Genomic DNA, 23,772 nt, shown 5'->3' on the forward strand with positions numbered 1-23,772 from the left:
AAAACATGAGTTAATTGACCATTTTGAAATAAGTAGAGAGGACGAAAGGAGATAATAAATAAGTTTTGCACTCCTCTGGCTCCACCCCTTGGTTAATCGATGTCAGGACAGATAATTTTATAAACATTCGTACGGATTCAGCTACTTCCAGAAGTACAGCATCGTCACCCTTTACGCTGTTTGGTAAAACTGAAAAAACGGATTTGTCGCTGTCCCCGGATTAGCAACGCAGTTCACTAGGATTCTGATTCTTTCACCAGGCTTTGGCGCATTAAGTGAATATCAAAACTAAGAATGACAGTAGCCATACATGCATCGGTTTGGTTTAAAGCACCGACTTAAGCCTTTCTTTTAAGGCCCACTTAATCATGACCAAAGCAACCCAAAACCCACATGAGCTATTAGCTCATTTTCAGACTTTATTCGCTGTAAGACAGTGGGCGATAAGGAACTCCATTCAGCACCCTAGTGCAATGGCAGCTCCGGCTGTGCGACTCCTGCGCGGCGCACATGTGACGTCACCCATAGCAACCGCAGTGGTCCCGGCCGTAAAAGCGCAGACACTGGTCGCGCGCGTTCCTTTCGAGAGCTGTAGATCCCGTCTCCAATCGCAGCAGTCCTTCGGCGCAGCCGTCGGCAGCGGTTTATTATTTTTCTTTCCCCCTTCCCCGAGGAGTGAAAAAATGTCCAAATCAGAGCAAATCCTTATTCTGGATCCGCCTAGCGATCTGCGATTTAAAGGTAAGGGAGATGCACCGCCGCTTACTGTGGGTGCTGGGACTTAGTCGGGGCCTAGCTGTAACGCTGCACTCCGGATCGTGGAGGAGGAGGGGGGGTGTAATACTCACACCCTCTTCGTTGCTTCTTGTAAAGCCTCCGACGCCATTTTGACAGAGGTAAAGGGGCTTTGCGTGGTTCCAGACGGACTGCCGCTCGACTGGCCGGGACCACGTGCTTAAGGAGGTGCGGCAGGGGGAGTTCCCTTCCCTGTGCCCCCCTGTACCCCCGGGTTTGAGCTCTCCCATCCAGCCGGAGCAGCACTGTTCAGAAACTTGGCATTCCGCTGATGTGTCACTGGGCCTGTCTGCCTCATGATTGTGTCGGATCGTAAAGGCAGCCAATTCCTCTTGGTACCACGTTGCAGTTGGTAGTTTGGGTCTTTAACTAGTTGTCTATGTACATCATAGCGGGTTTTTTTTTTCTTTAGCGAGATCACTGTCCGTTAAAAGGGAACAACTTTTATAATAATGTGCGGTCGATTTGGGAGTTTCGTCTCTCTACATATCAACCCTGTCCAGGTAATAACCCACCCCATCCCCGAAAAAGTCCACATGGGTGGGTTCACTCTATCACTGTTTTATTCAGTGCTTATTTTTGTTTCATTAAACTTCAAAGGATGGAAACCGAAGCTTGTTAAATACCCATGCAACATTAAACATACGTGGCAAAGAAATGGACGCTGATTACGACTGATCCTTATAAAGTAACAGAGTTGTTAAATGTGGAAGCTTGCCTTTCAGCTTCGTGTATTAGCTCTAGTGTCTGTGTAGATCCTTGTTTATTAAGATCTGTCACATAATTGAAAATTCTAGCGCAAGTTCCGGGTTCCCCCTAAACCTCTTATCTGCTACAAGTACGCGATGACTGGTGCTGGTTCAAAGGTCGCGATTAATGAGATGGCTGGCATTATTTGTCACCCTGTACACTTGGAACCAGTATGTGGAATGAAGGGCACTGTGATCGGGTCGTGGTGAACGGCGAGCAGGTCACATGATCGGCCAGGTCACACGTGACCATGTGGGACCGCATATGTGCAGTTCGTCCTACGTCACTTGTGGCCGATCCTGCTGTTTACTACTTGAACTGCTGGACGGCAGCAGCGTGCCATTTGGATGGATGGGGTTTTGTTCCTCTCGGGCAGGCCAGCGATGTAGGCCTAGGGGGTGCCCCGGTGAATGGAGTCCCGCATGAATCTGAAAGCTCTTGTTTTTATGTATCGTCGAGTTTTTCACCTTAACCTCATACTGTTAATAGCAATATCGTTAGCTGTCCTGTCGAATGAACAGGTGAAATAAAATGCACGTTTGCGCTACACCTTTCCTGTAATCAGGTAAATAAAGCCAAAGGGCGGTTTAAGTGCCTAAAATAAAATAGTACTCGAATTTATTGCGCTGTTGACCTTATTCGATCCACAGATAAAATTTAAGAAGTCCACACTTTCAGCGGTAGTGCCGATTTTAAGCATGTTGTTTTTTTTCACCGGAGTATTTTGATATGGCCAGTTAAAGGTACGGTGAATGGAAGAGCTTTTAATTAATATTGTCAGGATCCCTTCTGTACTGAAACGTTCTCCTTTCCCCCAGACAAAACACAGTGGGGATTTTGCTGGGATTGACATGTCACCTACAGCCAGGCTTAGTATCTGTGGAATGCAGTTATAACACCAAATCAACCTCAAGGTCTGGGAGAGGTCTGCATAGTTGGAGTATTATGGTCTTGCATGTCGTTTATGTTGATGTTCCCCTTAAGCGCAATGCTTTGCTGTGCACTGCTGCCACTCGTGAACATAAAATATCTCTGACACTGAGCTTCATTCTTCCGAAGTGAGTTACTGCTTCGATTTTACAAGCTCCTATAATTAGATGAGTCTGGGAGCTCGCTCCAGTTTGGCTTCAGTGCTATTCCTGGGACTTGACCCAACAACCTGTGGGGTACATGTGTAGTCCCTTCTCAGGTGGATTGGGCATTAATTTTTTTTTGATTGCGTATGTAGTGCTGATATGGAAATTTTCACTGATATGAAACTTATGAGTCTTCTGAGTCTGGTTGCCATCAGAATCAGATTTATTGAATAGAAAAGAAGCAGATTTGTTGGCTAAGCATATTAAGTCACACAAGGAATTTGGTGTCTCTTAAGTTAGACAATATACAGTCAAAACATATTTACAGATAATATTCGAGCCATATTGCTTCCACGATGGGCTTCGGACCCCCCGCGACCCAGTAGGATAAGCGGTTTGGAAAATGGATGGATGGATGGATACAAGCCATATACAGATTAAATACACAATAAATTACACGCAGTGATGCACAACACCACTGATGCACCTGACATGGGAATGCAGTATTTGTAGATGTGAAGCAGGGTATGAAGACGAGTAGCTGCTTCATAGCAGATGATGCAGGTCAGCTATTTATGAGGGTGATGGTATGAGAGAAGAAACTGCTCCTATGTTGAGTAGGTTTGAGGTCCTGGTTCCTGCAATGTCTGCTGGTGGGGAGGAGCTGAAAAAGCATGTGTCCAGGGTGTGAAGAATTTATAACAATATTCCCTGCCCATTTTCTGGTTCTTGAATGTCTTCCATCCATCCATTTTCCAAACCGCTTATCCTACTGGGTCGCGGGGGGTCCGGAGCCTATCCCGGAATCAATGGGCACGAGGCAGGGAACAACCCAGTATGGGGGGCCAGCCCATCGCAGGGCACACTCACACACCATTCACTCACACATGCACACCTATGGGCAATTCAGCAACTCCAATTAGCCTCAGCATGTTTTTGGACTGTGGGGGGAAACCGGAGTACCCGGAGGAAACCCCACGACGACACGGGGAGAACATGCAAACTCCGCACACATGTGACCCAGGCGGAGACTCGAACCCGGGTCCCAGAGGTGTGAGGCGACAGTGCTAACCACTGCACCACCATGCCGCCCCTCTTGAATGTCTTGTTTCCACCAATGTGGTTCCGGTGCCGGACATCTTACCAATTTGGAACTGGTTTCCACTACAAAAAACTAGTCCAGGGCAAGAAAAAAACAACTCCAGCATAGCACCACAGAACAGTTGGTCTCAGAGTTTGGAACCGTAATGTCAGTGAGAGCGGGACGCGGTATCGCGTTCGAACCTTCCGCATACCCTGAAAATTTATTCCATATCCGATGTAGTTTTGTCGGACATATTGCCGGTGCCAGTAGTGAAACAACTTGCCAGTTTATTAACAGAATAACGTTACATTATTATTTTTTTATTCTGTAGAAATCGAAAGATCAATTTGCTAACCAGATTTAATAATAAATTATAAAAATATCGTAGGTCAAACCAATAAAACCATGAGGCAGACAGCAAAGTTTTTAGCAAACTCTTTGTTCTTGCGTGATCCTCAAAAGGTCAGTGGTAAAACAGTGAGTGAGAATAAATCTCACACACATACGGATGGGGAACCTTTAAGGAGACAAAAGGGGATGCAGGCAATAGAGACAGAGAGCAACGAATCTTACTTTGAAAACTTTTTTATTCTGTTCCGCAGTTTATAAAAACGAAAAATCCAAAGCCGATTAAAATAAGTCTTAAAAATCTGACTACGTATGAACCTTTACTTTACTCTCACTTCTGCCTGCCTAACATTTGGGTTCTGTTCCTTTTTTGGAACCGGTGGAAGTGCAGGCAGGATCTCAAACTGCACCAAGGGCTCCGCGTTGGTGGAAACGACGCAGAAGGGAACGAGTTAAATTTTTTGCTGTCCTTTCCGGTTCCTGCAGTCTGTTCATGCCCCGTTTCATGGTTGTTCCACACGGTGATGGATATACACAGGACGGACTCGATGACTGCAGTGTAGAACCTTCTGAGCAGTCTGTGGCAGGTTCCTCAGTTGCAGCAGAAAGTAATCATCTGCGGGGCCTATTTGAGGATGGAGTTGATATTGGTCTTGAACGTCAGGTCTTGGGAAATGGTGGGTTTTGAAGGTCTCCACAGTTGACACAGTGCTGTTGATTATTGTGAGGGGGGGGGCAATGCTTTGGGGAATCTACTGTGGGGTTTAACGTTTCAAAGAAATATGGAACATGACTTATTTTATTTTTTTTAAGGACATGGATATGCCTTGCTTATACAGATTATTGACTGACTGGTGTCACAATATGCATCTCCATTAAAATTTTAACCGTACTTCTAATCTGCTTACCAAATTGTGAGCGTAAGTAAACATCTGTATAGTACCAAAAAGACGTCGTCTGGAGAAATTTTTATGCCAGTCACCTAAAGTCCTGGTAATTATTGAGCATGTGCGTATATCTTGATTGTATCACGGTGTGATATTGTGCAGCCCTAATAGACACCTCTCCTGTAGTGGTGGAGACCGTCCCATGATCGCATCGTCATATTAGGGACAGTTTTCAAGCGCAAACTATATTTAATGTTTCAGTTTAAATTCAAAGTCCTTTATTTGTCGTGTACAATGAACATATTCAGCCACACACTGAAACCCTTATGACAGGACTTGCTTAAACATTACTCGCATTTAGACACGCATTTACTTTAAAAAATATGAAAGAATGCAGAATTTTAAAAAGTCCCTCACCCCCCCAAAGATATACAGTTATCACACATATCAAGCAGCAAAGTAAAGACAGCAAATGTCTGAAAACGTATGTTCTATGATCAGCAGGTGTAACATATGGTACAAGAACAATAAACTGGATAAATATTTGAGCAGGGCTGCTTTCAATCTCTATAATCTTACATCTTGTGTAATGTTTGATGAGTCATCTTTTATTCAGTGCATTGTACAGCTTGTTGCTCTAACGACATTAATGTGGCAGAAGTCAGCTTGCATTGCTGTTGATTACAGATCTCTTTTTGAATATAATTCTGAAGAAGCACCAATTCTTAATTTCAGTTTAGGGTGTGAAGTCGGCCGCCTCGTATGCGTCTCTCTCTGATCATGCCACCCTGGAGACACCGAAAATATCCTCAGCTTGATCGGGGGCATCGCTCCAGCTTCTTAGTCGCGTGGGTCGGGTTAATTTGTCTGTCCTGATAATCCTGCAAAAATCTCAGCCGTCTGGGTGTGTCTTTGGGCCAGTCGAATTCCGTGTGTTTGTGTCTGTCTGTGTCTGTCTGTCTGTCTGTCTGTCTGTGTGTGTGTGTGTGTGTGTGTGTGTGTGTGTGTGTGTGTGTGTGTGTGTGTGTGTGTCCATAATCCCAAAAACCTTCTCCAGGGGTGCTGCGTACATGGCTTCCCTGCACTCTAACCCCAAGACTTGCTTTCAACTCTTTCTATATCTCTATCTCAACAGAGAGGAAGAAGGACTGAAAGCTTCCTGTTCCTGCAAGTGGCTAATATAAGAAAAGAATCCTGGATGTAGTTGCTGTGACGTTGCATTTCTTAAGTGCCGCTAGCCAGTGGCTGACAGCAGCACTGTGGCGCCGAGCAGCACAGCGAGCATGCGACCTTGGGGTCTCTAGGTGTGGTTCTGATTCCGGTACCGGCTATTAGCTGAACTTCCCGTCTTTGTCGACCCCATGTCCTGTTTCTGCAACTCGACATCCTGAGCTCCGCATCCTGGTAAAGCAAGGCGTGGTGTGTCTTTTTATTTCTTTGAGCTTGTATGCGGCAAATGCTCCATGTATTGGGGAGCCGCTGACTATGTGGACGGCGCTGCGGCCATGGAGGGGAAGGTGCTCTGCGACACATGAATGCCCACTGCCCGCCTGTATAAATGAATTCCCAGTAGTGGCTGGTAGGAATGCAGACAGTGATCTTCCATTCTAACCCTGATCCTGGCAGAGCTCCTCTTCCGCCGCCGTCCTCCCTCCACGTTCCCACGCTGCGGCTTTCCCGTCAGTCAGCCCCCTTCCTCCTAGGCTCTCCCTTGTTTGTCTTGTGGGCGGCGTTGTGTGTTGAGCCACATCCAAGTATGTTTGGTTCTCTGACTCACTGGCGCTGCCTGCCGGTCAGAGGAGGCTGAGCTGGTCGCTGGGGTACTCTGATAGTCGTGGGAGCGAGGAGGGCAGATGCATTGTGGGAAGACAGTCACTGTTTCCTCATTTCCTGTGCTTCCCCTTCCTGAAAGCTGGGGACCACATCGGACGATAAGGTGCGGTCTGTTTTATTAAATTTTTTTCCCCAGGAAATGCCCAAAAATATCCTAATGGGACACTTAACAGCTGGTATAATATAATAGTGTCCTGATTAGGGTCCCGTGGGATACATAGTGCTGGGTTGGGTTGTAGGAATAATAATAAATATGAAATATTGAGAGGTCACAGTTGGGCTTGAGACAATGAGAGCTTAAAGGTCAGCAAACAGACACAGGTAATGATTTATAAAGGGAAGAATAGGAAAAATAGTGGGGGAGGGGGGTGATATTCAGAAAACGGACACCTTCAGTGGAAGGAGATCATGGTACTCCTGGTGAATAAGGTGTATATAAGAAAGTGCGTGTAGCGAAGGCCGTTATAATGGTAATGGGCAATGTGGTCTTCTCTCATCAGGGCCCTTCACGGATGTGGTGACCACAAACCTCCGGCTGAAGAACCCCTCAGACCGAAAAGTCTGCTTCAAGGTTAAGACCACAGCTCCGCGCCGGTACTGCGTGCGTCCAAACAGCGGCGTCATCGAACCCGGTACTTCCATGACTGTGTCTGGTAAGCAGCATTAATTTAAAGCTTAAAATGTGAAAGGAATTTACAGTGAAGATAGCGTTAAGCTGCTGTGGGTGAGATTATCATGCGCAGCCATTCAGTGGCTGTTTTAGTTCGCTTCCCATTGGCTCCTTCATCAGCTGCCCTTACTGGTTCCAGTTCAGGCATTGATTGGATGTTGTGCTGTAGTCCCTCCCACTTGGGGTTTTTCCACCACTCCCCTTATCCCAGCAGTTGATCCTCGCTTTACAATAGTTTGTCTTGTGATGTCTTCCTGGACTGACGATATGCTGTACAATACTTACTACTGATGCTGGGTGATGGCGACATCCACACAGCCACACATACAATCTCTTTAGCAGGGATAAACATATCATACAGTGTTTTTTTTTCTACATTTAAGCAAACTTTTACCTATTCACTGATAGTAGTTATTCGTTTACCTGCTTATTTATCATGTCATATATTCATATTCGACTTGTGTTTAACTCACAATACTTTTCATCGGAAGCCCATCGTAAGTTGAGGAGCACCTGTGTTCTGCGCTAATTTGAAAAAATAATTAAGCAGTCAGCCTGCTCCTGTCATTTTTTAAATGTGTGTTTTTCCCCTCATTGTCCAGTGATGCTGCAGCCGTTCGACTATGATCCCAACGAGAAAAGCAAACACAAATTTATGGTGCAGACCATTTTTGCGCCATCCGGTGTTTCAGACTTGGAAGCCGTGGTAAGATGTTTCTTGATCGCACACATATTTAAAAGCAGAACTCTGGCTGAACGCAGTTTAATTTCAAATTTATGTGGTCGATTCCAGGAAAAATACATGTGCGCTGCCATTCATAATGGAAAGGTTTTTATTTTGGTTGGTTGGTTTTATGACTTGAGGAATAACTGTATGTCATCAGTTAGCCCAGAAATTATTTTTCTGATGACTTTTAAGTAACTGAAATATTCATAACCTGCTTCCTGTTTTAGAAGTCGGTGCACTCACACTTATAACGGAAATTTTGACTTTAATAATCTCATTGGCAGTCCACTTTAATATATTGCATGCTATTGCTTGTATTTTTCTAGAGTTAATATTAAGTTACATTTGTAAATATTATTTAGCCTTTTATAAACTGTATGTCTTAAAAGGAGCGGTCTGTTAGAGGATGTATGTTCAGATGATTTTTGGGATGGCCCTAAACAACATGCCTGACCCCCCTCCCAACACTAACCCTCCCCCCCCCCCCATCTCGCAGTGGAGGGATGCAAAACCCGATGACCTCATGGACTCCAAGCTGCGATGCGTCTTTGAACTGCCTTCGGAGAATGAAAGATCGGTGAGAGGCCCTTGGTCTCGCTATTATATCATCGCTGTCTAATGAAAGACGCGTAGCTCCCAAATTACATTATTTCAGGAGTGAGAAAATAACCACCTTTTCTCTATACAAAAACCACTATACAAAATAAACGTAAAACAATGTAATGTCACCCTTAACACCACAAATGGAAACCTTTCTTTACATAGCTGTCGGTGAACAGTTTGATGTTTAAATGGATTTACATGAATACATGAATTGTTGTCAACGAGATAAATATGCTAGAGTCGGGAAGATACAAACTAATCTCGCATAATACTCACAATTCACAACGATAATTATTAATTATTATTGATTATCTAGCTTGTCAGCGTTACATTGTTAAAATCAGCAATATTCAACAAACACCCATCATGGATACAAATATTAACTAGTACAAACAAATGCTAATTAAAAAGACTTCATAAAACATTTCATTGGTCAATTGGCTGTCAAACGCTATCAGTAGACAGGAAAATATTCCATGAATAGTAAAAAGTCACAATCTTCAAAAAGTGGGTTTTCATTGGATATCACTGATATGTAAATATATTGGTTTTGGTTAATGGTATCTACTGCTCTTTCCAGGAAAGTCCACCTACAGCTGTAAACTAGCCATTGTCGTGCCACATCATTCAAATGTTAAAGTACTGTGTGATCCTCAAGTCAGATTAGAATCAAATATTACCACATGGTGGCACTGTAGTACCTCCAGTGCATGTAAACTGTGCCCTTTTTCCTTACTATGACTTACCAGCTTTTTTTTTTAATATATAATTGATGCTTCACTGAATTGAAGGGGAGGGGCCAATTCAGTCAGCTGACTGCCTGGATGGCGAGTAGCAAACCAACGTTCTTATCTGTTTCACTGCTTTTAGAGCGACACCGACTCCAGTAAATCCACCCCCATGCTGAACTTGTCCAAAGTGGACGGCCCCTTGTCCATGGCCAAGCCAGGCAGCCTGGCCCTGGACGACACCGAGACCAAGAAGCTGGTGGAGGAGTGCAGGAGGCTCCAGTTGGAGGTTGTCAGGCTGGACAACGAGAACCGGCAGCTCAAGGTGCTTCAGAATGCCAGCCCGCTTTCATTTGGGCGGGATTTTCCGTGTGCAAGGTCATTGATTGGCTATGCATCGCTAGATGAGTTCATTCTGCAGCACAGTGATTGATGGGTAGCACTGCCTCACACATCCATGCCACATCTGTGTGTGTCTTTCCTGGGCACAGGGATGGTTCTCCTGTACTTTAGGAGAATGGCTGAATTGCCCATTGTGGGTATGTGCCCAACAGTAGAGGGCGATCTAACAATTTCATGTGAGCTCCCAGCCCTTGCATGGGTAGTGCAGTTCTCTCCTTGTTGGGCTACAGCAGCTAAAGCTGCTCTTCACTGTCCAGCCCATGCCCTTGCTGAACAGGAGGACTTGTTAAAGTATTTGACACAAAGCCGCAACATCACTATCCAAACAAGAATATCTCCCTTAAGTCTTCTATCCTATCCACTTCTTTTGATTAGACAATAACTATGTCCTGGGGTCTTTGAGCAGTGTTTCCTGACCTAGTCCACATTTTTGCTCCCTCCCAGCCCCCAACACAGCCCTGTTAGGTATTGGAGGGAGCAAAAATTAGGAAGCACTGCCTTATGGGACATTAAGTTAGCACAGGTTAAGCTACATGCTAATGGTTTTTTGGCTGAGGTGTTTTCCACTGTGTTGATTGGCCTGCCTCTCCTCCCCCTCCTCGTCCCCAGGATGATGGCTTGAGGATGCGCAAGGTCCCCAGGACAGACAGTGCCGTCCCGAGCTCAGCCATCCTGGCAGGCAGAGACTACGGCTCCAGCTCTCTTCCATCCTTGCTTGTTGTCATCGCCGCCATCTTCATCGGGTTCTTCCTGGGGAAGTTCATCTTGTAGTATGGTGGAATGGGGTTGGGGTGGCGCCTCTCTGTGCCCGGGGTGGGGGGAGGTCGGGGAGTCGAAATCATGTGCTTTCTGTTGACCTGCCGCGTCACAGGTTGGCCACAGCGCCACCTGCAGTATGCGATGTACGATATCCTGGGCAGACCTTGGCTTTTAACGGTGTCTCACGCGGTTGGCATGCGCGCAGACTGGAAATGGATGGCGCTCCTTTTTTAAGGTGAGCGGAGGTGGAGGGAGATGAGTGCTTGGGGCTCATTATGGAGGAAGAACAAGAAATGCTACATTTCCAGAGTGTAGGTACCTGAGGTTATGGGACCTTTGTTTAAAAACTCAAAGAATCATGCTGTCTTTCTCTCTCTGCTTTTAAAATGACTTGAATGGAAAAATACACGTCTTGTAGATGTTGTTTTAATCCTTTAAAGAAAATCAAACACGCATACAAACGTTTTGCTACCTGTTGCTAAATTGCCTGAGAAATTTGTCAGTCTGGAGTAATTTTCTTTTGGGTGGGGTATTTGAGGTTTGGTTGGGGTACACAGTGTGATTTTCCCCCCCCATGTATATTTGTCCAGTATTTTCCTATTTCTGCTGACTCCAGCTAAAACGTTTGGGTTGTTATTATTATTATTATATTATTATTATTATTATTATTATGTACTTTTCCCCTCTACAAATCATGTATCCCTCATGAGGCAAATGTCAACTGAATTAAAGTCTTAATTCTTACAATCCTCTCCCATGGTATTTAACAAAAATTAAAAAAATCTTTAACATTATTTTATAACAGCCTTGTTTGTCTTTATTATGTCATCTATTATTAAAGCCCTACTTTCTGTTTTTCCCATAAAGAACGTAGTAAAGTTAATATGGAAGCTTAAATTGAAACAGAAGGAGTGAATGATTCCATTAAAATGAATAATATTCATAGAGGGGCCAAAAGTCCTCTAGGATCCTGCACTCTGGTCACTCCACCTAGTGGTTGGAGGTCAAAATGCAACTTCTGCTGCTCCCAAAGGTTTCTAACCCTTCTCTCCCATGCCGTAATAGATACATATAATAATGAAGATATTCTATTCTAAAAAGCCATGTATTGCTTGTTTGCTTGAAATGTGCCTGCTATACAGGAATCATCGTCTTTACTCTGGAAGCTGCTGTCATGATGTTTTGATGTGGCACTGAAGACTGCTTGCACTCAATGCTGCTCTTGTCATACTTTTGCTAGCTTGTATTCTGAAAGTGGCAGTAAATACTTTAATCTCTCCCCTGTTCTCTCTGATTTTAACAGCTGTAGTTGTTAGGCTTCAAACTGCTGTTAACTTTCCAGAAGTGGCTCCCAGCACCTACCAGCTGCCCCATAAGAAGATAGAAAATGCGATTGCAAGATGTTTTCCATTGGTTTAGGGCAAGGCTGTCCCCCTCTGCCTCGTTATCGGCTGTAAGAATGCCTGCAGCCTGCCAATAAAACAGCCCCTCCCTTTAAAAAGTGTTTGGCAGCTCGCAAAGACTTTCAGTACGGCAGCTACACTGCTCGTGCCTTAAAGGGATATTGTTCCTTTGTAAAACATCACTCTAAGCTCATAGGAGTTTTACTTACACAAAAATGTTCTGAGGGCAGAACGAAATTATTGGTTCAGAGAGATAATCAATCCGATTGTAGAGGATGTGGGTCCAAGCAAGTAGAAGAGTCAGGACCAAGACATCTGATTGGTTGTTCCCGCCTCCTCTACTTGCTTGGACTCGCATCTTCTACAATCTTAATGGCCATCTCTCTCAACCAATTTTTCATTCTGCTTTCAGCATTTTTGTGTAAGTAAAACTCCCACGAGCTCTATCTAAGCTTAGTGTGTCCCTGTTTAGGAGTACAAAGAATCTATACTCGCTGTCCACTTTATTAGATTCACCTGTTCAGCTGCTTGTTGTTAATCGCATGTATAGTATCTGCTTCAAATATTTGAGGGCAGCGTGTGGCTCGGGGAGCTAAGCGTCTGTGCCTGTGACTGGAAGTTTGCCGGTTCAAGCTCCGGCCACAGCAGATTTCTCACCTCTGTGAGTGCTTGAGCAAAGACCCTTAACTTCCAGCTCCATGGGCATCGCTATGGGTGGTTGCCCTTCACTGCCAAGCTGGATCTCACCTACATATGTGCCTGTGAGTCATGGAGAGCAGGATGGGGTAGGCAAGCAAGAACATCCCCACAGGGGTCAATAAAGTATCGTCATTTAATCTATTTAATCTATTTAATCTATCATATGTCAGCAGCACAATATCCTCATACAGGTCAGGACCTTCAGTTAATGTTTACATCAAACACCAGACTGGGGAAGAAAGGTGATCTAAGTGACTTTGGCCTGGCTGTTGGTGTCAGACATGCTGGAACGAGAATTCATAAAACTGCTGATCTACTGGGATTTTTCATGCGCAATCATCTCTGGGGTTTACAGAGAACGGTCTGAAAAACAAACAACATCCAGTCAGCAGTGGTTCTCCTGCCAGCTACGAATGGGAAGCTGAGGCTACAGTGGGCACTGGCTCACTGAACTGGACAACCAATGACTGGAAAAACGTTGCCTCGCCAAATGAGTCTTGATTTTTACTGTGACATACAAATGTTAGGTTTAGAATTTGGTATAAACAAGATGACAGTGTGGATCCATCCTGCCTTGTATCAACAATTCAGGCTGCTGGTGGGGTAATGGTGTGGGGGCTATTTTCTTGGCACACTTTGGGCCCCTTAATACCAACTGAGCATCGTTTAATTGTCACAGTCTACCTGAGTCCATCCCTTTATGACCACAGTGTACCCAGCTTCTAATGGCTACTTCCAGCAGGATAACACACAATGTCACAAATCTCATATCATCACAGATTGGTTTGTTTAACATGACAGTGAGCTCACTGTACTCAAATAGCCTCCACAGTCATCAGATCTCGATCCAACAGAACACATATGGGATGTGGTGGAACGAGAGATTGGCATCATGAAGGTGCAGGTGACAAATCTGCAGCAGCTGCATGACACCATCATGTCAACATGGACCAGAGTCTCTGAGGAATGTTCAGGCACCTTGGTGAATTTATGTCATGAAGAATGAAGGCAGTTCTGAAGGCAAAAGGGAGGTCCAACCCAGTACTAGCAAGGTGTACCTAATAAAGTGGCCAATGAGTGTAAGTTCTTGTAGTAAATTATTTGATCATACAAAATATGTAAGCTTTCACTTACTAGTTATAAAAGTGTCTATAACGGAACATGTTCTCTTTGGGGAATCTTGCTATTCTTGCAGTGAGTTTCTGGGCTCTGATGGATGCTGGATGGATGGGCCTAGGAGGACGATGCTTTTCTTCCCTGTTTTATTTTGCCTCCTGCATTACACTGTAAACACCCCCCAACACCACGACCCGGTTTTGTGCCTCTTGTATGCGTTTGCCCCTGTGCTGTGCCTGACACCACCCCGGCCGTGTTCACCCCCATCTTTACAGTCTTTGTTTCTTCCTCTGACCCCTGGGTCACATGGTTTGCTTGGCCGTGCCGTCCGGGGTGAGCCCTGCTTCACGGCCATTCTGGGGAGCGTAGCTACTACAGAAGTACTGGACTGTGATTAGGAATTTGGGGTTCTAAACTCTTTTTTAAATTTTTCTAAGGTCAAAACAGGGAAAACAACTATGAGTAGCCCCCCACCATAACTAATGAACAAGAAACCGGTGTATTGTGGGATGGGAACGACAAAAGGCAGCACATTTCCCCTTTCAGCCTGCGTCCTGCCGTATGTTTCTCCGCATGGTCACTGGGAGATGTATAGACCACGGGATGATGTGCGGTTCCTCCTCCGGGGGGTAATTCTAGCTGTAGCTGCCTGGATGTCCTGTCCTGAACGCATGCGAGTATGAAACATATCCATGTATATAAGTGTAAATGTTCGTGTGCGTTTGGTCCTTTTAGATCAACATGGCTGTAGGGTTAGGAGGGTGAGAAGTAGGGTCACAGCCACGTTTGCCAGGCCAAGCCACCGCCCGCTGCCCCCACTGCGTCTTGGGACCTGGTCCCCAGCCTCTCCGTGGCCCCCTGGGCTGCTGGCCCTACACCGGACCAGGGGCTCCTGATAGGAGGTGGCTCTTTTCTGGGGCGTGTCTGGGCTGGAACCGTCACTGGGCCGCTGGCCGTTGTAGAGGAGGAAGCGTCCGCGGGCGTCCTGCTCCACGCGGAAGAGCTCGTACTCGGTGTGGGGCAGCCGGATGCCCAGCGCTACGCAGCCATTTGTGGCTGTGACGTCCTGCTCCACGCCCAGCTGCCAGGAGCCCTCTTCTCCACACTCATTCCTGTCGAAGACGTTCAGGAGGGACACCGTGGACAGGTCCATGGGCTTCACCCTCATGTGGTTCACTGCGTAGATAGAAACACCGTTCAAAAGACACAGCACAGCTGGGTTTGGCCATATTCACACACTCAAACAGTCACTACACTAATTAAATAAATGTGGTCCTTCTAGCAGATGCTGAAGCAGGATGTTCTAGTAACCAGTAAACTAGCTACAATCTTCTGACTCGGCTTGATAGCAATTTGTTTAGTTTTTAACTCTACATGTTTGCTGTTTTCTTAGTAACTAGATATGTTTTGAACTATTGGCCACAAACAGTCACTTTACTATATATTAAATAAACGCGTTCCTTATTTAGGTGACACTAGTGTTCTGCTAACAGCCACATAGCTGTATAGATCTTTTGACTGTAAATGCTAGTTATTTATTTTTTAGCTATAGTACTTTTTTGTAAACGACAAGCGCTCTCCTGGATAGAGGTCCACGTTAACAACACATTCACTTAAAAATTTAACCCAGAAAACAACCTCTCTCTGCATGCAGCTCAGGGCTCCTGCAAGGCCCTTGTTACGGTTCGTTTGATAGCTTCATGATTAAGAACTTTGAGAGAAGAAATGAGTCCCAGCTGTCGTCATTTGGGAACAAGCCTAGGAGCTCCAATTGTTCCACTAAAAATACTCGATGGGGGTGTACCTTTGAAAACAAACTCAGTGCCGCCCATGACCTTCTCCGACTGCAAACCATGGGTATAGCGCCCCCTTGCGTAGAGGCTGAAGGTGGGCCGCTCGCATCCAGGGTCCATGTAGTGGTAGTAGTGGCCCTCCCAGGTGTGGCTGTTGTCATGGAAGATGAAATGGCGTTTGAGGAAGAGGCCCTGCGGTCGTACCTCGCAGCGCAGGCTCGCCCACTGGCCCTGTAGCGCCACCGCCAGGTCGGCTCGCGGCGGCAGCACGGGTGGCCGCTGCTCCCCTGACCGCGCAATGATGCGGCATGCCACGCAGGCCTGCTCGTGGTTCTGCAACCGACATAAAGACGGGAATCTGAATCCACAGGGAAAAGGGGGGATCCCTGCATAGTACTTCCTACTACTTTTCATCCACAAATACTCCCCCGCCCCCCACCCAATCGAAACATGGTACTACCCCCCTCAGACATTGCCTCATGTGAACATGGTGTACACAATAAAGAGGGAAAATTCAACAAGGACAATAATAATAATAATAATAATAATTATTATTATTATTATTATGACAGCGATAATAGATGTGCATATGTTTTTTTTTAATCTATGGAGTATGGGGAATCCTTACCTGTCAATCACAAATGACTGATTTTGTATCAGAAAAATAAAGAAAAAAAATCTGACTGCAAAAGCCCAATGTTCCCTTTTCCACTTCTGGGTGAGACAGAGACAGACGGCCTGCTATTGGTTTACAGGCACAGTCCTCGACGCCAGCCATCCAATCAGTTTCTGATAAGCTGATATGTGTACCAGCGCAGAATCCACCAAATGGGTTTACTAAACATGCTAAATGCTTTGTCAGCCTATTGAGTGGTGAAGTGGTTCCTTTGAGAATATTTGCCATAAATCCATCTCCCCACCACTCATCCTGGTTGGGGGGGGGCTTAAGGCTGGGGTCCACCCAGGATGGGGTGCCAGTCCATTACAGTCTGGCATAAGTCAAAGAGCCTGAATCAGAAATTCAGACTAAAGATCACAGGTTGCAACCAAATTGCAGCCTTTTAAAAACTGATTTTGTCTCAACTGCTGATCCTTGTCGGTCCCTCGTTTTCCCGAAATCTCTGGTGGCGAGTATTAAAAGCATCGCAAAGCATTTCCCAAAGGTCCAACACCATTCGCGGAAAATAGCACGGAAAACTCAGTACGGCTTAAATACACCAGAAGGGCTGATTGCACAACAGATAAATGAACAGAGAGACGAAAAAATGAAAATGAAGGAATGAAAAAGGTACGTGTAGGTCAGATGGACAACAGTCTGCAGGTCTCTCTGCAAAACTGTATTTGAGCATTAGGCAAGAAAACCTTACTGCTAAAAGTATTGGTTCTACTCTGTAATTCATACATAATAATTCAATTTATGCTAATATAATTAAAGGAGGCCTTATTCGAAGACCTTTTGAAAGATAATTAGAGCATCATAATTTAGCATGATAAATATCCATCCATCCATTTTCCAAACCGCTTATCCTACTGGGTTGCGGGGGGGTCCGGAGCCTATCCCGGATGCAATGGGCACGAGGCAGGGAACAACCCAGGATGGGGGGCCAGTCCATCGCAGGGCACACTCACACACCATTCAGTCACACATGATAAATACGAATATGTTTAATTATTGGTCAGTTGGGATATAAAGATACATAGGAATTCAGGTGGCTGTGCTATTACACTGTACACTGTTGGACTACTGTGTCCTTTCTGCCTATGGCACAACATAACGTTGGAACAGAAACGGCCAATCACGTCTCTCAGCACGTCACGTGTCATGACAGGAGCGTCCCAACACTGCGATGTGATCAGCTCTCCAATTGCAATCAGAACTCACTCACTGTTTATAAATAGCTTGGGCTGAAAACCAGGACAGTGTTTAATGGAGGCGAACATGAAGATCTAGGCGGGCAGATTCAGTGTTTTCTTCTGAGATAAGTTAGATATCAAATTTAACCTAAAATGTGTTACAAAACACAATTCTTAGTTTCAGCATTTTAAAATACCTTTCCCTCTTCTTTCTTAAAAAAAAGTCTGATGTACAGTGTTTCACAAATCTAACGTGAAAGTTCGATATTTGTGGTTTGGCTAATAAAAGAATGATCGCCATGGTGAACATAACTCTATAAATTCCATTGAGTCGTAACGATACAAACAGAATCGACTGCAGAGTCTGTTCTATGACAATTTCTGTTTTCTTAATCTTCTTCATTAAATGTCTTAAGCATTGTTACAGCTCCCGAAAGAGACATTTAAGTTACCCTCACAGTAATTCTGGGGTCTGGTCACTAAGGCAACATTTATATGAAATTTATAGGAATCTACTCACTCAAATACTGTAGCAGATTTGGTGTGGTGTCAGTCAACCAGCTCATAGTGGTTTCATTTTAATTACAATTCGTTGACTCCACATCAGTCCCGCCACTTAAATTGGACAAAATCAAAGTAACGGAGAGAACATTGTAATTATGGAGCAGACAAAAGCAGCGCTGTGCCTTTAAACGAGTATCTGGTTGGAAGTGAAATACCCAAGAGCCGTGTGTCTGATCTTCCTCCAAAGTTCACTAGCATTTTAACACAGCCTTCATCCCACAAGCATTGGGACACATAACTTGGGTTATGGATCTTGCTCAAGGGCTCAATGGAGATGTGATTACAGGCCATGTGATTTGAATCTACAATCGTTTGGATATGAGAACAGGCACCTAACCACTCTATCCTGGGATAGTTGCAAAGGCTACTTCTTCTGGCCTAACCTACTATGATTTTGCATTCATATGAGGCCTTGTACCTTGTGCTTCCTGGGATAGGCTCCAGGCTCGCCTCAACCCTATAGATAAGCAGTTATGGAAGACGGATGGATGGATGGCTGGATATATTGAGGCATTTTATGAACTCTGACCTAAGAATCAGAAGGTTACCAGATCATCTGCCTGGTTAATCAAGGTTGCCCACAACGTGTAGATGTTTCTTGCTGACCTTAGCGTTCTGAAGAGCTGCCTGGTAGCTAGAGGGCCGGTGATACATCCTCTGGGCAGGGTCCGTATGCACATCCCCCAGAAAGAGCTGCTCCACCACATGGCCGTGGTGAAGATACACTTTCTCCAAGCGCAGGAGCTGCAGCTCATGCATGGTGAGATTGAGACCAAGTGAGCAGTCGCAGCCGGTCTGCTCGTTCAGCAGCTCGTAGCCCACGCCGGGCTCCCAGGACCTCTGCGGACCCTGGCAGGTGCAGTTGAGGCCTTCTTTAAGCTGGGCTGCCTTCGTCTGGCTGTGACACACAGCCTGGATGTGCTGAATCAGGTACTCGGCCTCGGTGGCACCACGGATGATCCAGGAGGCCTGTCGCAGCTGTATTTGGCCGCGGATCACCAGCGTGTAAACCGGCGACGTGCAGTGATTGTCTCTGTAGTAAAACTGACGGGCCTCGAAATTACTGTTCCGGTAGAACTTGTAGGATCTGGTGATGAATTCTGGGCCTGGTCTCACTTCACAGCTATGAAAACAACAGGATATATTTTCCCTGGTTTCACAGCTTTAATTTCCTTCAAACACCAATTAATTTACACCAAATAAAACTCAAACAAAGTCTGCATTATTCAGGGTTTTTGCTGTAGTTCTTAAACCACTAATGCTTCTGAGTTACTCTGAAGTTAAGCAGTGTAACTGAATCTAACACAGCTTGTCCACACTTGGCAGCTATAAAAGATAAACAAAACAAAACACATATTCGTGTTACTTAGTTACTGTATAAAGCACTGTGAATAAGTGTCAGGGAGCCAAAGAAAATGTTTAAGGCTATTTACCTAGGGAGTAGTCATATATTTGCTCTAAAATACATCACAACATTATAACATATGCAAATTAATAGGAGATTTCTTCAGTTCTCCCAAAAATTTACTGATATCTTGTTGGATGGCTAGATGAACACCGCTTCAGTTCCCAAACCTCTCCTCAGGGACACCTCAGCCATTCCACGTATTTGTTAATTTTCACCACCAGCTCAATTAATTAATTAACTTAATTAGTTAAATAAAAGGTGGGGGGGTGGGGGTGGTGGTGGCCTGGTGACACAGTGGTCAGCACTGTTGCCTCACACCTCTGGGACCAGTGTTTCAGTCTCCACCATGGCCCCATGTGTGTGGAGTCTGTATGTTCTCTGTCGTCATGTGGTACGTTTGCTCCAGCTACTCTGGGTCCCCCCTACACAGTCCAAAAACATGCTGGGGTTTATTGGACTTACCAAATTGCCCATAGGTGTGCTTGTGTTAGCAAACGGTGTGAGAGTGTGCCCTGTCATGGCCTGGCACCCAGTCCTGGGTTGTTCCCTGCCTTGTGCCCATAGCTTAAAGGATAGGCCCCAAATCCCTGTGACCCTGAACAGGACATGTAGTGGCATAAAATATATGGGCAGATGGGTGGATTCACTGAGGTGCTGATTGGCTAAACAAGGTGTGATACTGGTCAAGTCACAAAATTCATGTATGTATTGGACGGTGGCTGAAAATCTTGGGATTATTTTTAAAGAGGTTTTGAAATGGCTAATCTGACACTTTGATGGATATAAAATTAGATGCGATCATTTAAACATTACTTTCTTTGACTGCCTAACACTTTTGTGTGACATTGTATTTTCTGTACTTCTGTTATTTCAGATCAACTGTGATCTTCCTTGATAGAACATCTTCTCTAAGTGCGCAACCTAAAATGGAAGCTTACCTTGTGGAGACCCAATGGCCCTCGATGTCGGGAGGCAAATGCACAATGACCCTCGCCCCGTTGCGGAGGTCACTGAGCAAGAGGTGACACTGCGATTCCTTATATTGCTGCCCCATGTGCCTTGCCATGGAAACCACCTGAGAGCTGTTGTCGCCATAATGGGAGCCTTTGCCCAGACCTGTGTGAATAACCCCGAAAGACAGGAACAATCTGAATATCACCATGCAGAGAAATCATAACGTACCGAATGGTCACGGAGATTACAGCCATCAAGCACCTAGTTATGATCAAAGTTTACTGAGATTAACGTTGTCAGTTGTCGTGCCAAGAAGTCAAAGGTCAAGCGCACATAACCCGTAAGATTTCCCTCTAATGTACATCTCTTTGGATAAAAGTGTCATATAAAAGTAATGAATGCAATACCATATTGGGGGTCATAGAGGAAGGTGGTCTTTGGTGCCCTACGTGTACATAGAGGCTGATTTACAACTGGGGGGCTTATTGTTCCTATGTGGGTGGCATGTGGTCCGGCAAGTTAAGGCACTGTGACCGGAAGTTTGCCTGATCATATCCCAGGATTGGCAAAGTGATTGTATCATTGGGCACCTGAGCAAGGCTCTTAAGCAAATTGCACCAGACAGGCTGACCCAGCTTTCTCCATTGTAAATCATTTTGGATATGTGTCTCCTAAATGAATAATGTATGGAATATTCCGGTAGATGAGAGGCCTTTATTTAGGCTAATCTTTTAATTTAAACATAAATATTTATATGTATTTTGAGACAAAACCTTCTTCAGATGCAATCCTGTAAGTCCAGACCTCCAGCTCCTGAAACACGCAGGCTGTCCTGCTCATATTCTCTCCCCTATGGTTCCATGATTGAATCAGGACTTCATTGAAAGAGAGTTCTAGAGTCCGCAATTTCTCTACCCGCAATTTAAACCCTTCAAATATCTTGGTCGCAAGTCCAAATCCTCCACTCCCTATCTTTGGCCACAAAGCTAACCAGCTGAGCACAAAAATGAATCCAGGTTTACAGTCTCTCTCCACCAAAAAAAAAAAAAAAAAACACTCACCCGTCGCCCCCTCCGTAAATCACAAAAAGAGACATATGGAAATTCAAGATTTTAAACCACTACAAACGTTAACCTTTGGCACGTACCCCATAGTGAGGTAACTCTGGTTCCGGGATCACAGACAGACGTGATTCAAAACAGATTCAAACCCCAAAGACACTCAAGTCTGAGTCACCAACACAGCTAAATGTAACAATCCATTCTACCAATCTTCATCGTATGATTCATTTTCATAACTATTTTAAGATAACATTTGCTTTCCAACATAGTTTTGCTTTTTATTCTGGAAAATGGGAAATGGTGTAAAATAAGCTGTACGCATTTTTTGCCCCTCTAAAATCCCACTGGTATCCAAGTTTCCATCTATTCCGAAGACTCAAAACGTGCTTAAACATCTAAAGATGAACCTTTTATCAATAAGACTTATTCATAACTAATTGCAGAATACAACGCTTATCCTGATGTATTTGCCTTTGGTTTGATGTGTAATTTTATTCCAATTTAGCACAAAAGAGTAACCAACTTAAATTTTAGTATTTACTACCATTTGGGGAAATCTGCAACGAGGACGGTACGGTCCTTAAACATGCTATAGAAAAAGTGCAGTGAAGATCAGCCCTAATTCATTTTAAGTTAAAGCCAAGATGCGGCTTCAGTGTAGCTTCCTCCCCGTTGAAGGCGGGCAGCTGCGGCTTGTCAGTCTGCTCTTTTCCATCTGCTCCGCTGCCTCATTTTTACTGCCTTCTTATTCGGGATGTTCGACACACTTTTCGGAAAACACTTTTTTTTTACTTAGTCCAAAGGAAACAAGGAATGAGATTTGTGCCGTGCTGCGTTTAACTATCGGGGGAAATGCAAGCGATTAGCGAAAAGATTTGGTTTGGACGTGCCATTCCCTTGCCTGAAACAGTAATAGAAACTAATAATGTAACTATTTATAATGAAAATATTACTGCTTCAGAAATAAAAGTAACGTGTGCTTGGGCTTATTTTATCTTCTCAATCACTTCATGCCACTATCATTCATTGTCATCATTTTAAAACAGCGCATCACCAATCTCTACATTTATGGGAATGTCAGTGATTTGTAGGAAAATTGAGGCGAAATGAAATAAAAGTTTTTACGATGTTTGTAAACAGAGGTTCAAAGGTTTTACAAACAGGCGTTTTTAAGGTCCCCTTGAAGAACAGCAAAAGCGTGGCATCCCGCTTAAGAAAATAATAAATAAATTTATCTAAGAGTGATCGTTACATCAGAATAAACACCACAGTCATTTTGTATCTATTTTCATGCAATTCCTGATTTTCTTCTTTGCATCGAGGATGTGATTTGTTGGTGTTTTTATGATAAAGTGTTTAAAAGTGCGTTAAAGTTCGTAAACTCACTGTTATGAGTAAATATTACTCACCGATAAGTACAAGAAAAATGATGGCATGACTCGCTCTGAAGACCCAGGATAACATATCAGGTGTATTTTCTTTATCACTTCCCATGCCTCTTCAGATTTCGTTTCAATGAAAGTTTCCACAAATTATGCCAAAGTGAAGAATATTCAGATAACGGAAAACAAACTGAAAATAAAATAAAATGTACAAGCGTCCTCGCTCCGCTTCAAAGTATAAAAGTCAGTCACGCGGCTGCATCCCTTGCCCAAACACTTGCCATCAATACATCCAGAGGCACTGGTGGAAAAAGACGCACAATTCACAACTGCCTCCTTACAGAAAGCCTCCCCATAGCCCCAGCCATAACTCCAAGCGTTTAACAAAAGCCAAATTGTCCTTGTATAATAAAGAATAAGAGCGGCTGCGGTACTGATGTGGGGACGCAGCTAAATGCTTTTGTTCCGCTGCTGAAGAGCTGGACATTTGGGGTGCAAGGGGCGCTTGGGGTTCAATTGCACCCCCTATTGTTGGGATGGAAACACTGCAGTTTTCAAATATTGTAAAAACATCTTTGGAAAATCCCCGAACGCATTGAAAATTGTGTATTTCAACGCTTTCTTATATTCTTTAATTGACAATGGATTTGTTACCTACGATTACATAGTGGGATATTGGATAATATTACTAGATAATAATCAATCACATCACACAGACCAAGGATGCAACATTGGTCATTAGGGATGAGTTTAACTACAAACTTTTTATTACATATAGATGCAAGTATTTCATAAATTAATATTATCAATACCAGTTCTAAATGCTTTAATAGCAATACGTTTGCAGATAGGGCTATAAAAGTATTTTAAAAAGAT

General features: G+C 44.3%; 2 protein-coding genes across 2 annotated transcripts; one reads left to right on the plus strand and one right to left on the minus strand.

Moving 5' to 3' along the window:
• Positions 1-522: 522 nt before the first annotated feature.
• On the plus strand, positions 523-11,456 carry LOC125747646 (vesicle-associated membrane protein-associated protein A-like). The gene is made up of 6 exons (XM_049023060.1): positions 523-741; positions 7,274-7,426; positions 8,046-8,149; positions 8,667-8,747; positions 9,644-9,826; positions 10,513-11,456. Exons 1-6 carry the CDS (start codon positions 684-686, stop codon positions 10,672-10,674), a joined length of 741 nt encoding a protein of 246 aa, XP_048879017.1. The 5' UTR covers positions 523-683; the 3' UTR covers positions 10,675-11,456.
• A 103-nt stretch (positions 11,457-11,559) lies between these two features.
• Positions 11,560-23,370, minus strand: LOC125747636 (protein APCDD1-like). The gene is made up of 5 exons (XM_049023049.1): positions 22,924-23,370; positions 20,438-20,615; positions 18,698-19,214; positions 15,685-16,006; positions 11,560-15,056 (listed from the first exon to the last, which is right to left on the minus strand). Exons 1-5 carry the CDS (start codon positions 23,006-23,008, stop codon positions 14,617-14,619), a joined length of 1,542 nt encoding a protein of 513 aa, XP_048879006.1. The 5' UTR covers positions 23,009-23,370; the 3' UTR covers positions 11,560-14,616.
• Between the last annotated feature and the right edge of the window lie 402 nt (positions 23,371-23,772).

The sequence above is a fragment of the Brienomyrus brachyistius genome, chromosome 1, assembly GCF_023856365.1.
Source record: "Brienomyrus brachyistius isolate T26 chromosome 1, BBRACH_0.4, whole genome shotgun sequence".
NCBI classification, from domain to species: Eukaryota; Metazoa; Chordata; class Actinopteri; order Osteoglossiformes; family Mormyridae; genus Brienomyrus; species Brienomyrus brachyistius.

Coding starts and splice junctions, on each gene's coding strand:
- LOC125747646 (XM_049023060.1), top strand. CDS start 684: ATGTCCAAATCAGAGCAAATCCTTATTCTGGATCCGCCTAGCGATCTG. Junction 7,427..8,045: donor TACTTCCATGACTGTGTCTG/GTAAGCAGCATT, acceptor CTCATTGTCCAG/TGATGCTGCAGCCGTTCGAC. Junction 9,827..10,512: donor ACGAGAACCGGCAGCTCAAG/GTGCTTCAGAAT, acceptor CCTCGTCCCCAG/GATGATGGCTTGAGGATGCG.
- LOC125747636 (XM_049023049.1), bottom strand. CDS start 23,008: ATGGGAAGTGATAAAGAAAATACACCTGATATGTTATCCTGGGTCTTC. Junction 20,616..22,923: donor CATTTTTCTTGTACTTATCG/GTGAGTAATATT, acceptor TTATTCACACAG/GTCTGGGCAAAGGCTCCCAT. Junction 15,057..15,684: donor CACTGAGTTTGTTTTCAAAG/GTACACCCCCAT, acceptor CTATCTACGCAG/TGAACCACATGAGGGTGAAG.